General features: G+C 36.9%; 1 protein-coding gene across 1 annotated transcript in view; it reads left to right on the top strand.

The window, feature by feature from the left end:
* The window catches only part of RGS22 (regulator of G protein signaling 22), a 162,911-nt gene that overhangs the window by 78,000 nt on the left and 72,307 nt on the right, over nt 1-12,604 (top strand). Inside the window, exons 11-13 of the mRNA XM_064384452.1 lie at nt 252-366; nt 1,819-1,944; nt 2,875-2,976. Of these exons, the coding sequence (XP_064240522.1) occupies nt 252-366; nt 1,819-1,944; nt 2,875-2,976 (343 nt within the window). The remainder of the gene's footprint in view (nt 1-251; nt 367-1,818; nt 1,945-2,874; nt 2,977-12,604) is intronic.

The raw sequence follows: 12,604 nt of genomic DNA, 5'->3' as shown, positions 1-12,604 counted from the left end.
TCTGTAATAAGATCTCTTAAATTCATCTAACCAGCAGTTATTTTGGGAATTGTCATTCTGGTATAACTGTGCCTCATTTTCTGAACCACCACTTCAGGGCTAGAACTGATGCTTATCCTTTTCTTCCTGGGTCACATTGCTCAGAAGTACTCTTAAGATTTGGTGCCATGTATGCCAAAAGTGCTGAAAATTTGTTTGTTGATCAATTAGTTCTCATCCTTATAATTTTAGATCTCATTCTTATAATTTAGGTCAAAGAACATGTCAGAAAGCAGCAAAATCATTCATTTAACATCTTTTATGGACATTTCTGAATGTCTCAAGCCCCAGCTGGATAGAAGATACACTTATACAGAAGAACCTAAGGTGAGTGTTTTGAGGACTGAATAACCTGATTCTTCATTTAACTGGTCAATATCTCCTGATATTAGAGAATTTTTATTGATATATCACAATAGTTTTTCTTTACCAAGCAACACATTTGATTTTTTTCCTTGCCAAAGGATTTTTACACAAATATTTCCCCTGTGTTTTCCCTTTGTAGTACCATGGTTCTATATACTGCATTGATTACTGTGTTCAAACACAATGATGTTCTGGTTTTGTTATCATGACACTTCAGACCCAAAATAAGACCCTCTAATATTTTTGTCAAATTTTTAACACTTGAAAGAAAAGTAGTATTTGATGTTATGTTTTAGAAGCCTAGAATTTTAAAAGGGCAGGATGTTTCCACAGTACAGCTACCCTCGTAATGTGGATTTAACGCACTAGTTCTAGATGAAAACTTCATATTCCCTAAGGATTATACTTTAGGTAGAAACCTTGGGAGTCCCAATACAGTCTGAACACTTAGCTATAATTTTATGTAACTATTTATTTTATTCTAAGCAAATAGTACCCCATTTCTTTTGATTAGGATTTTTTTTTCCTACTAAAATAATGATTTTTTTAGTTTGGGATGCTGATAGTTAAATATAGTAAAAACATTAAATTCTCACTTCAGAATTTGTTTAGCAGGCAGAGAGAGAGGTGGAGAGATGGAGAGACAGTAGGACAAAAAGAGAGTGAGAACGTTACTTAAACCCGAAATCTTTCATACCATTATTGTCTTGTTACAAAGAAGTAGTCTATGAGTTCTACAAAACAAATAGCAAAGAGTTAAACTGAAGTAGATGCCCTTTCATATTCTGAAGTCACTCTTGTGCTTGGAGAAATAGCCAGCTTTCTGTGTTTCAAAAATTGTATGAGGGTTGCCAGCACTTTTGGCAGAGAAGCTTATAAAAAGCAAAGTTTAATGAGAACTTATACTGCCATTTGCACTGTGCAGGCCATGACCTATACAGGGTGAGACTGTCCAAAGGGGTACCCCATAAGAACAGTTAATGAGCAGCACTGAGAGGCTTTGGAGATAGTTCTCATCATAACCCTCTGTAGCTATAATTGCAGCACTTCAAGGCTAAAATAACACTAAATATGTATGAAAGAGGCCACCAACAAGGATTTGGAGTACTAAAATGGTCTTACTTTGCCTGAAATGTGAAAATAATTGAGGCTGGGAAGTTGCTTCAACATTCAGTTTAAAATCAGATTAGTTTATAATAGAATATATTCGGTGGCTGTAGTTGGGATCCACAAATGAATCTTATATGACCCTCAAATGTAAACATACTGCATTAATTATGTATATGGTACAAAAATAAAATAGTCCAGTGGGAAAATGACAGCATGGTAGAATTTATGAAATCCTGTTATCTAATGCCATAAAAAAATTACAATGTTTTTGGGTGGATAATAGACTTCTGTTTTGTTATCTAGGTTAAAACCATGTCAGATGTTGGTGCCTTGGGAGGATTTGACATGGAAAATTTGTTGCAATCTTTGTGTGTGGAAAATAGAGCTGGATTCTTCTTTACTAAATTCTGCGAGCATTCAGGGAACAAGGTAGAAAATAATTATTTAAAATTTAATTTTATAATTTTACTTCATTGAAAAATAAGAGACATTGAAATAGTTCGGTGCTCACATAATTATATTTGATGTTAAAATTCCCATCTATAAGAAAATTCATATTTAATATTTAGTAAATATTTAAGCATGTCAATTATAATTCTCTTTAGTTCATCCTACAATGATAAATTACAATGAATAGTGGCAAAATTATTTCCAGTTGGTTTTTCAAAATTTAAAAAAAACTAGTCTTACTTTTGCTCAAATGAAAAGTATTGGCCGAGCACAGTGGCTCACGCCTGTAATCCCAACACTTTGGGAGCCCAAGGTGGGTGGATCAGTTAAGGTCAGGAGTTCAAGATCAGCCTGGCCAACATGGTGAGACCCCATCTCTACTTAAAATACAAAAATTAGTTGGGCATGGTGGTACGTGCCTGTAATCCCAGCTACTCGGGAGGCTGAGGCGGGAGAATTGCTTGAGCCTGGGAGACTGAGGTTGCAGTGAGTCGAGATCATGCTGCTGCACTCCAGTCTGGGCGAGAGAGAAGTATTTAACTGGTTCAATTACCAGAGTAATATCTGGTTCTGCTGCAATAGACATTTGCCCATATATATCAAAATACTTTTACATTTTGGTTTCATGCCAGAAATATGTGGTTAATTTTTAACTGTTAACTTGAATACTTACTATTTTAATGACGAATTATGTGAGAGGCATACATGCAAAACTATAATGTTCCAGTAACAATATCAATAAATATTTTGTGTATTGCCAGTTTGTGGTAGAATATTAAAACCATCTTAAATTGAACTTGATTTATGGTAACAGCAAGGAGCTAAATAATTATTTATATTTGAAATTAGAACTTTGTAAGAGCTTGAATAATTGGGTGGTAATAATTGATGTATTTTTTTCATCTGTAGTTGTGGAAGAACAGTGTGTACTTTTGGTTTGACCTGCAGGCTTATCATCAGCTTTTCTACCAGGAAACACTTCAGCCTTTTAAAGTATGCAAGCAAGCACAAGTACGTAGTAAATATTATTGGTTCAATGTGAAGCGCTAAGTACACAGAAAAATGAAAATTGTGTCCAGTCCCAAACAAGAGAAATCTGGGATTCCAGGCAAAAAGGCAGCAGTTGAATTGTTGCCATGGGATTACTTTATTTAAATGTCAGCAGAATATTGTTTTGTAATATGATTTGTGAGTTTTCAGTTTTATCTCTTTTATTTGCTTTGTTTTATTTTCTCTTTTCTGCCAACCACTTGTTCTTCTAATAAACATCTGGGTTTTTTTTCCTAATTTATACCTTTTTGGTTTGGTTGTGAGTGATTTCAAAGAAAACCCTGAGAATGGATGTGTAATAAATTATTGAAGTGATTGGGAGCAGGGACATTGACCAATGTTGCTCTCTGAGCTTCTTGCAGTTATCAGCTGTTGGACATACTAGGCTATTGACTTTGTATGATCAGGAAAATATGTTGACTGACTATGCAGTGCAAGCCCCATGTAGTTGTTCAGGCTTCTGTTCTACATGCCATAGGAGACAGATACTCGGGGAGTAGAGGAAAGAGTGTTTCAAGACCACCCTGAAGCAAAATAGAGAAGGAAAGAAAAAAAACAGAGAGGGAAGAACAGAGGATTCTTTGCAAAAGGAAACAGAGAGAATAGCCTCTTTTGTAAGTAGGAAGGAAAGGGAACAGACTTGTGACTCAAGCTGACTTATTTTCTCAGTTTTTTATTCTTGGGCTCGTCTGACCTTTTATGGAGACAGGTCTCCAAGCCTAGAAAAGTGCTAATCACTTCTGTATCTGTTAATCCAGAATAACTGCATTCCAGAAGACCTCCCCCGAAACAATGCTAAGGAAACTAGCTTCATCATTTTATTTATTATCTTATAATCTTATTTGATGTATCGTAGTGTACTGCTGGATGTTCATTGCTAACTCCCCCAACCTGACTCTGGCATTAATAACTATGCTTTGTAAATCAGCTGGCAGAGCTTTGTACTTTTCACTGTGAGAATAAGGGCTTCAGCTCCTACATAGACCGTATCTGTCTCCATGAAATCATGAAATTAAAATCTCTAATTTACTAGCACCATTTCTGAGACCACACAGTTGACTGTTCTGCTTGTTAATCCTTTACCTGTAATTCTCTATTTATCCTCTTCCTTCTAGCCTGTTGCCCCTGTCTGCTCAAGTACAATGCATTATTTTTATGTTTTCACTACTACAAAGAGTATTCCTCCAAAAATCTTCATTGCCCAATTAAGTGAGGTTTTTTCTTAATAATTATCCTATTTCCATGAGCTTGTAAAAGAAGAAATTCTATTTGAGCTTGATTGACTCGTTAATTATTAGTAATAAGTGATTGTAAAACAACACAGTTTTGGTTACTTGAAGGTGAATTATTCTGTTTTGGGGATTTTCAAGGTCTGTAAGGTTTTTATCTTTTTCTAGCTTCTTTTTTGGGTTAAAGCAGGGTGAGTGGAAAACAATGGAGACATTTGCTTTTAGGAATGAAGAAAGAGAAATAAAACAAGCAAATCAACGTTTTGTTTTGTTTTGTTTACATACTTGCTCTTTGCATCTATAGTTATTTTACTTTGTCTTACTTTTTTATTTATATTTTTAGAGACAGGATTTTGCTGTCACCCAGGCTGAAGTGCAGTGGAGGGATCATAGATCACGGCAGGCTCGAACTCCTGAGCTCAAGTGATCCTGCTGCCTCAGCCTGTCTAAGTGCTGGGATTACAGGCACGAGCCACCACACCCAACTTACTTTATTTTTTTGGTTAGAGGAGCAATTGTCTAAATTGGTTTAGGTTTCAATTATCCCAAGTTTCTGTGACTTCAGATATTGCCTGTAATACTGCTGTAATACTATAATCCTAGAGATTCATTTCATGGTATGAAATGCTGTTTCTTTCTTTATAATAGATATACGACTCTTTTCAGGGGTAAATTTACAATTTAGATATTTGGATTGATAATGCCAATGGCAGAATACAGTAAACTGGACTATATTAAAATTGCTCTGGGCCAGGCATGGTGGTTCATGCCTGTAATCCCAGTACTTTGGCAGGCCAAGGCAGGAGGATCACTTGAGCCCAGGAGTTCAAGGCCAGCCTGGACAACAAAATGAGACCGCATCTCTATTTAAAAGAGATTGAAAAATTAGCCAGGCATCATGATGTGCACCTGTAGTCCCAGGTACTGGGATTTCGAGAGACTTACGTGATTTTCTATACATATATCCTGAAGTTTTATTGCCCCATGAAATATTGCAGAAATATCTTTATTCAGACTAGATGGGGAAGGGTATATCAGTAACAGTGATTAGCATGACTACAGAGTCCGAGAGCTTGAAGTATTGTCTTGGGAACACCCTGAAGATTTCACCACATGGCTTCAAGATAGAATAGTACTGTAGAGATATCTTTGACCCTAGCAACAGCTTGCCATGGAACCATTTATCACTGATAAGATTTCCAGACTAGATTGTTACCACAGATAGTTCTACAGTTTTTTTGACAGTACATACTTGTTTCAGTGAGAAAGCACTACCAGAGAATGAAGCAGACCTGGGGACCACTGTCTTTTTTTTTTTTTTTTGAGACGGAATTTTGCTCTTTGTTGCCCAGGCTGGAGTGCAATGGTGTGATCTCAGGTCACTACAAACTCCACCTCCCAGGTTCAAGTGATTCTCCTGGACAACAAAATGAGACTGCATCTCTATTTAAAAGAGATTGAAAAATTAGCCAGGCATCATGATGTGCACCTGTAGTCCCAGGTACTGGAGAGACTGAGGTGGGAGGATCGCTTGAGCCCAGGAGTTCAAGGCTGCAGTAAGCTATGATTGCACCACCACACTCTAGTCTGAGTGGCAAAACAAGACCCTGACTCAAAATAAATAAATAAAGTTTCTATGAACTTGATTTTGTATTGTTTTCAAACATCTGCCAAGCTGTGTGCTAGGAGACTGAAATTTGATTTCGAGAGACTTACGTGATTTTCTTTTTTTTTTTTTTTTTTTTTTTTTTGAGACGGAGTTTCACTCTTGTTACCCAGGCTGGAGTGCAATGGCGCGATCTCGGCTCACCGCAACCTCCACCTCCCGGGTTCAGGCAATTCTCCTGCCTCAGCCTCCCGAGTAGCTGGGATTACAGACATGCACCACCATGCCCAGCTAATTTTTTGTATTTTTAGTAGAGACGGGGTTTCACCATGTTGACCAGGATGGTCTTGATCTCTTGACCTCGTGATCCACCCGCCTCGGCCTCCCAAAGTGCTGGGATTACAGGCGTGAGGACTTACGTGATTTTCTATACATATATCCTGAAGTTTTATTGCCCCATGAAATATTGCAGAAATATCTTTATTCAGACTAGATGGGGAAGGGTATATCAGTAACAGTGATTAGCATGACTACAGAGTCCGAGAGCTTGAAGTATTGTCTTGGGAACACCCTGAAGATTTCACCACATGGCTTCAAGATAGAATAGTACTGTAGAGATATCTTTGACCCTAGCAACAGCTTGCCATGGAACCATTTATCACTGATAAGATTTCCAGACTAGATTGTTACCACAGATCGTTCTACAGTTTTTTTGACAGTACATACTTGTTTCAGTGAGAAAGCACTACCAGAGAATGAAGCAGACCTGGGGACCACTGTCTTTTTTTTTTTTTTTGAGACGGAATTTTGCTCTTTGTTGCCTAGGCTGGAGTGCAATGGTGTGATCTCAGGTCACTACAAACTCCACCTCCCAGGTTCAAGTGATTCTCCTGTCTCAGCCTCCTGACTAGCTGGGATTACAGGCACCCATCACCACATCCAACTAATTTTTGTATTTTTAGTAGAAGCAGGGTTTCACCATGTTGGCCAGGCTGGTCTCGAACTCCTGACCTCATATGATCCACCTGCTTCAGCCTCCCACAGTGGGACCACTGTCTTTTGTAACTTGTGAAATCTTTCAAATAAACTATATCCCAACAAAATTATACATTTATAATCTATCACTCTCCATAGCATACGTATTGAGATTTAAATAAAAATAAGTAAATATATGATACAAAAATATTAAACGTTTAATATTTGATACGTGTGTGTGTGTGTGTGTGTATTAGAAATGCACCAAATTTTAAAAATAAGAAATGGGAAGGAAGAAAAGAGAAAAACAATAGAACTTAAGAGTCTAGGAGAAGAATTATATGGAAAATGTAGGAATTAATGAGTGAAGAGGGCAGGTAAGAATGAAATGGAAATGAGAAATATGAGAATTGCTAGGTAAATCCACAGCACTTTTACCACAAAGTGCTATTTAATATAAAGAAATTCTTGCAACAGTGTGAGATTTTTGCCTTATTAGATTGGACATCAGGGTAACACACTGTTATTTTAATATATCACCTAGATCAGAGGCTAGATAACATAGAAGGCAAAAAAAAAAAATCACAGAACTTGGCATTGAAAGACATGAATTATTCACATTCTCCTAGTTAGTCTGGGTAAACTTTGTCAAGTCAGTTAGTTTTAATAGGCCTTGGTTTCATGTTACATTTTGTTTCCCTCTACTGGTTTGGAAGTTACATATTATATTTCTCTTTTTACCCTTACAGTTTTGACATGTATACTGAAATCCGTGAAGTTCAAAATTAATCGATATCTTTATTTTCCTCTCAAATAAATCAAGGATCTTAAAACACTTTAATTCTACCATACTTTGCCCATTTTACATATAATTTTTATACAGTATTTTTGTTAATTTTGGCTTATACCCTCCAAGTAGTCATCACTACTTTTTTAATACTGTCAATGTTTGTGTCAGTTTATTTACAAATTTCTTCCTTGCTATTGCTTTTTGCATCATATTCCTTCCTTTCAGTTTAATTTCTAAAGAATATCCTTTAGTAGTTTTTTCATTAGGGTCTACCACTATTTGTCTGAAAATGTCTATTTTATCCTCTTATTGATGATTTAGCTTAATATGGAATTCTACATTGACAATTTCCTCTCAACAGTTTGAAAATACTGTTTTATTGTTTTCTGCCTTTCATTGCTGTCATTGAAGAGTATGCTGTTGGTCTTTTGTGGGAGGATATTTTTTCTCATGTTACTTTTACAGACTTTTCTTTGACTTTGACATTCTGCATTTCACCTCAGTGCTTTTACCACTGGAAGGCTTTCAGGGGCAGTAACATGCATGGAGCTGTCATCTCTTATGATAATAATGCCACCTTCTGGAATTCCTCCTGAAGCACCTGCCTGAGCCTGTCTTACAGTTAACATTTTTAAAATAAATATAAGGAGTACATTCTTAAAAAATGATAAAAATATAGTATAGTAAATACATAAACCAATAATATAATCATTTATTATCACTATCAAGTATTAAGTACTATACATAATTGTATGTGTTATACTTTTATACAACTGGCAGTGCAATAGGTTTGTTTACACCAGCATCACCACAAACATGTGAATAATACATATGCTACAATGTTACTAGGCAATAGGAATTTTTCAGCTCCATTATAATGTTACGAGGCCACCATTGTATGTGTGGTCCACCATTGACTGAAACAATTTTATGCAGCACATGACTATATATTTAATGCCACTCTTAACCTCTCTTTCTACCTTTTAATATCTGTGTTGTATGTTTTAGGTTGAAACAGATCAATTTCCTTTGTTCTGTTTTTAAGTTCATATATTATTTCTTCAGACTTCAATCTGCTATTTAACTTACTCATTAAGTTACATCGTTTTAAGATTATATTTTTGTATTATTAAACATTATATTTGTGTTTTACAAAATTTCTTGGGGTTTTTTGGTATTTTTTCCTCATTTTAATATTTATTTCTTTAAAAAATTTTTATTTTACTCTAAGTCCTGGGATACATGTGCAGAATATGCAGGTTTGTTACATAGGTATACACATGCCATGATTTGTTTTTTGATGTCTCTAATAATTTTAAACATGAGTTATAGTTTGTAGCTGCATTAGTTATCTCTTCTGTTATAACAGTATTATCACAAAATTTGTGGCTTAGAACAACACACATTATTATCTCATAGTTTATGTAGGCAAGGATTCTGGGCACAGCTTTGTTGAGTTTTCTGTAAGGTCTCAGCCAGGGCTGCTTGACTGGGGAAGGATCTGCTTCAGTCTTCACATGGTTGGTAGAAATATTCACTTTCTGGTGTCAGAATTGGATTGGGCATCAGGATAACACACTGTTAGACTGATGCCTCAGATTTTTGTTGGCAGTCAGCTAATGGCCACCCTCAGTTCTGTGCTATGTGGCCCCCTCCATATGGCAGCTCACAGTGTGGCAGCTTGCTTCTCTAAGCCAGAAAAGGGGAGAGTTTCTTAGCAAGATAGGCATTGCTATCTTATGTAATGTAACCACATACATGTAATCACATACAAATCATCACCATTGCTATATTCTCTTGATTAGAAGCAGCCACATGTTATGCCCACACTTGGTGGGAGAGGATTATGGAAGGGTATGAATACCAGGAGATACTGTTTTCATGGGGGCCACCCTAGAGTCTGGCTGCTATGGTATTCAATAATTCTATGATTTGTAGTTCTTGGAAGAACTAATTCTGCTATTTATTAGTTCTGCTGACATGGTGGATTCTTTCCTGGTGTGTTTTGTAATTTTGAATTATGAGCTCTTTAGTGGGGTTTTTTATCTATGCTGTTTCTGGTAGGCACATTTTGTAATCATTTCCAACATAAGAAATTAGCCAAGTATAAACTTGAACATGAAGCCCACATAATGCTAAACTCACGATACTGAATTCTCAGGAGATATGTTGTTTTCTTTCTTTTTCAAAGAGCCTAGGCCAATAGAAGCAAAGCTTTTTTTTTTGGGGGGCACTGCAAAGGACCTTTAAAGAATAAGTAGAAGTGTGTTTCTTTTTTTTTTTTAAAGGAAGAAAAAAAGAAAGAAAAAAAAAAACAAAAAGAAGAAAGAAAGAAAGAAAAGAATGAAGAAGAGGAAGAAAAAGGAAGAGAAAAAGAGAGAGAGAATAGGGGTATTGCTTTCTTGCCCAGGCTAGAATGCAGTTTAGTAATGGGTATTGAAAACCATTTTTATACCAATAATTATACTTAATGTCGACAGGAAAGAATAAGGGAAGAAAATAACAAACAAGCAGCCAACCAATATTTCACTTAAACCTATGAAATGCTATGCGATTACTGAGGAGTGATTTACTTCCAATTATGTAGTCACTTTTGGAATAGGTATGAGGTGGTAATGTATGTAAGTGGAGAGTTCTATAAATGTCCATTAAGTTTACTTGTTCCAGGTCTGAGTTCAAGTCCTGGATGTCCCTGTTAATTTTCTGTTTCGTTGATCTATAGAATCGTTAGCTCTTCTTGTTACATTGATCCCCTCGCCTTTATGCAATGTCCTTCTTTGCCTCTTTTGATCTTTGTTGCTTTAAAGTCTATTTTATCAGAGGCGAGAATTGCATCTCCTGCTTTTTATTTGTTTGTTTATTTTTACTCTCTGTTTGGTGGGTAAATCTTCCTCCTTCTCTTTATTTTGAGTCTTTGTGTATCGTTGCATGTGAGATGGGTCTGGATGCAGCATCCCGATGGGTTTTGGCTTTTTATCCAATTTGAATATATATGAGTTTAATACTGCCAGCATCAAAGATGCTAGCTAGCTGTTTTGTCCATTAGTTGGTATAAATTTTTCATTGTGTTGATGCTCTTTGCTTTTTGATATATTTTTGGAAAGGCTGATATTGGTTGTTCCTTTATATGTATAGTGCTTCTTTCAGAAGCTCTTGCAAAGCAGGCCTGGTGGTGGTGAAGTCTCTAAGTACTTGTTTGTTCGCAAAAGATTTAATTTTTCCTTCACTTATAAAGCTTAGTTTGGCTGGATATGAAATTCTGGGTTGAAAGTTCTTTTCTTTAAGGATGTTAAATATTGGTCCCCACTCTTTTCTAGCTTGTAGGGTTTCTGCTGAGAGATCTGCTGTAAGTCTGATAGGTTTCCCTTTATGGGTAACCTGACCTTTCTCTCTGGCTGCCCTTAGTATTTTCTCCTTCATTTCAACCCTAATAAATCTAGCGATTATGTGCCTTGGGGTTGGTCTTCTTGAAGAATATCTTTGTGGTGTTCTCTGTATTACCTGGAGTTGAATATTACCCTGCCTTACTAGGTTGGGAAAGTTTTCCTGAATGATATCCTGAAGAGTATTTTCCAACTTGGATTCATTCTCTTCGTCACATTCAGGTACACCTATCAAACGTAAATTAGGTCTTTTCACATAGTCCCATATTTCCTGGAGACTTTGCTCATTCCTTTTTATCCTTTTTTCTCCAATCTTGTCTTCTTGTTTCATTTCACTAAGCTGTTCCTCGAGATCTGATATCCTTTCTTCTGCTTGGTCAATTCGACTATTTAAACTTGTGCATACTTCGCTAAGTTCTTGTGTTGTGTTTTTCAGCTCCATCAGTTCACTTATATTCCTCTCTAAATTGTCCATTCTCGTTAGCATTTCGTCAAACCTTTTTTCAAGGTTCTTAGTTTCTTTGCATTGGGTTAGAACAAGTTCTTTTAATTCACAGAAGTTTCTTATCACCCACCTTTTAAAACCTGCTTCTGATAATGGAACACACTCCCTCTCCATTAAGCCTTGTTCTGTTGCTGATGAAGAACTGCGATCCCCTGTAGAGGGAGAGGCATTCTGATTTTGAGTATTCTCTGCCTTTTTAGGCTGGTTTCTTCCCTTCATTACATATTTATCCCTCTGTTGTCTTTGTAATTACCGACTTTCTAAGTAGGTCTCTGAGCGGACGTCCAACTTGTTAATTCCCAGTGCCGAAATCTGAGCAATCCACTGCGCCGGCCAAAACAGCGGTGTTAAGATTGATGGTGCTTTTCTGCCCAAGAATCTCTGGACTCTGCACCAAGAACTGCTGTGCTGAGGTGCCAGCAAAACCGCCGCGCCAGCCACAAGAGTCACCCTGGCAACCTGTGGGGCTCCTCCACTGGGAATCTCTCAGTCCGTGAGCAACAAATATTCATCTAAAAGTGTGGCGTCCTCTCGTTCTCTGCGCCTTCACTGGGAGCTACTAGCCCGAGCTGCTAGTGATCAGCCATCTTGGATCTCTCAAGAAGAATTCTCAGGAGATATGTTGTTTTCTTTCTTTTTCAAAGAGCCTAGGCCAATAGAAGCAAAGCTTTTTTTTTTTTTTTTGTCTCTTAGGTTTGGTAGTTATAAAGAAGCTTGCTTTTCTGGTACTTACCATGGGTATTAAATAAGGGAACATGTGACTGCTTCTTGCAGAGCCTTCCTTTTTTGGTATCTTGGCAGCCTAAATTACTTAAAAACACTTCATCTAAAAAATACCTAGAAATGCTGGCTAAAATGTAACAAATGTGCTTTTAAGTGCATGGCTGAGATAGTAAGGGACATCACCAGGGACCATGGTTAAGAAGTGAACTGAAAACCAGAGTCATAAGCATGAGCTGACAATGGAACTGTCATGGGTAAACTGAGAGTGTAGGTTATAAGAGCTACAAGGCACAGACAAAACCCTGGGCTCTCATGAGGCACAAAGTGACGCTAAGACTCCTCAGATCCACCAAGTTATAGACAAGGTGAAATGCAGAG

The sequence above is a fragment of the Aotus nancymaae genome, unplaced genomic scaffold (assembly GCF_030222135.1).
Source record: "Aotus nancymaae isolate 86718 unplaced genomic scaffold, 86718_ANA_hifiasm-v0.15.2.pri h1tg000036l, whole genome shotgun sequence".
NCBI lineage: Eukaryota > Metazoa > Chordata > Mammalia > Primates > Aotidae > Aotus > Aotus nancymaae.
This window is presented reverse-complemented; position numbering and strand designations above follow the sequence as displayed.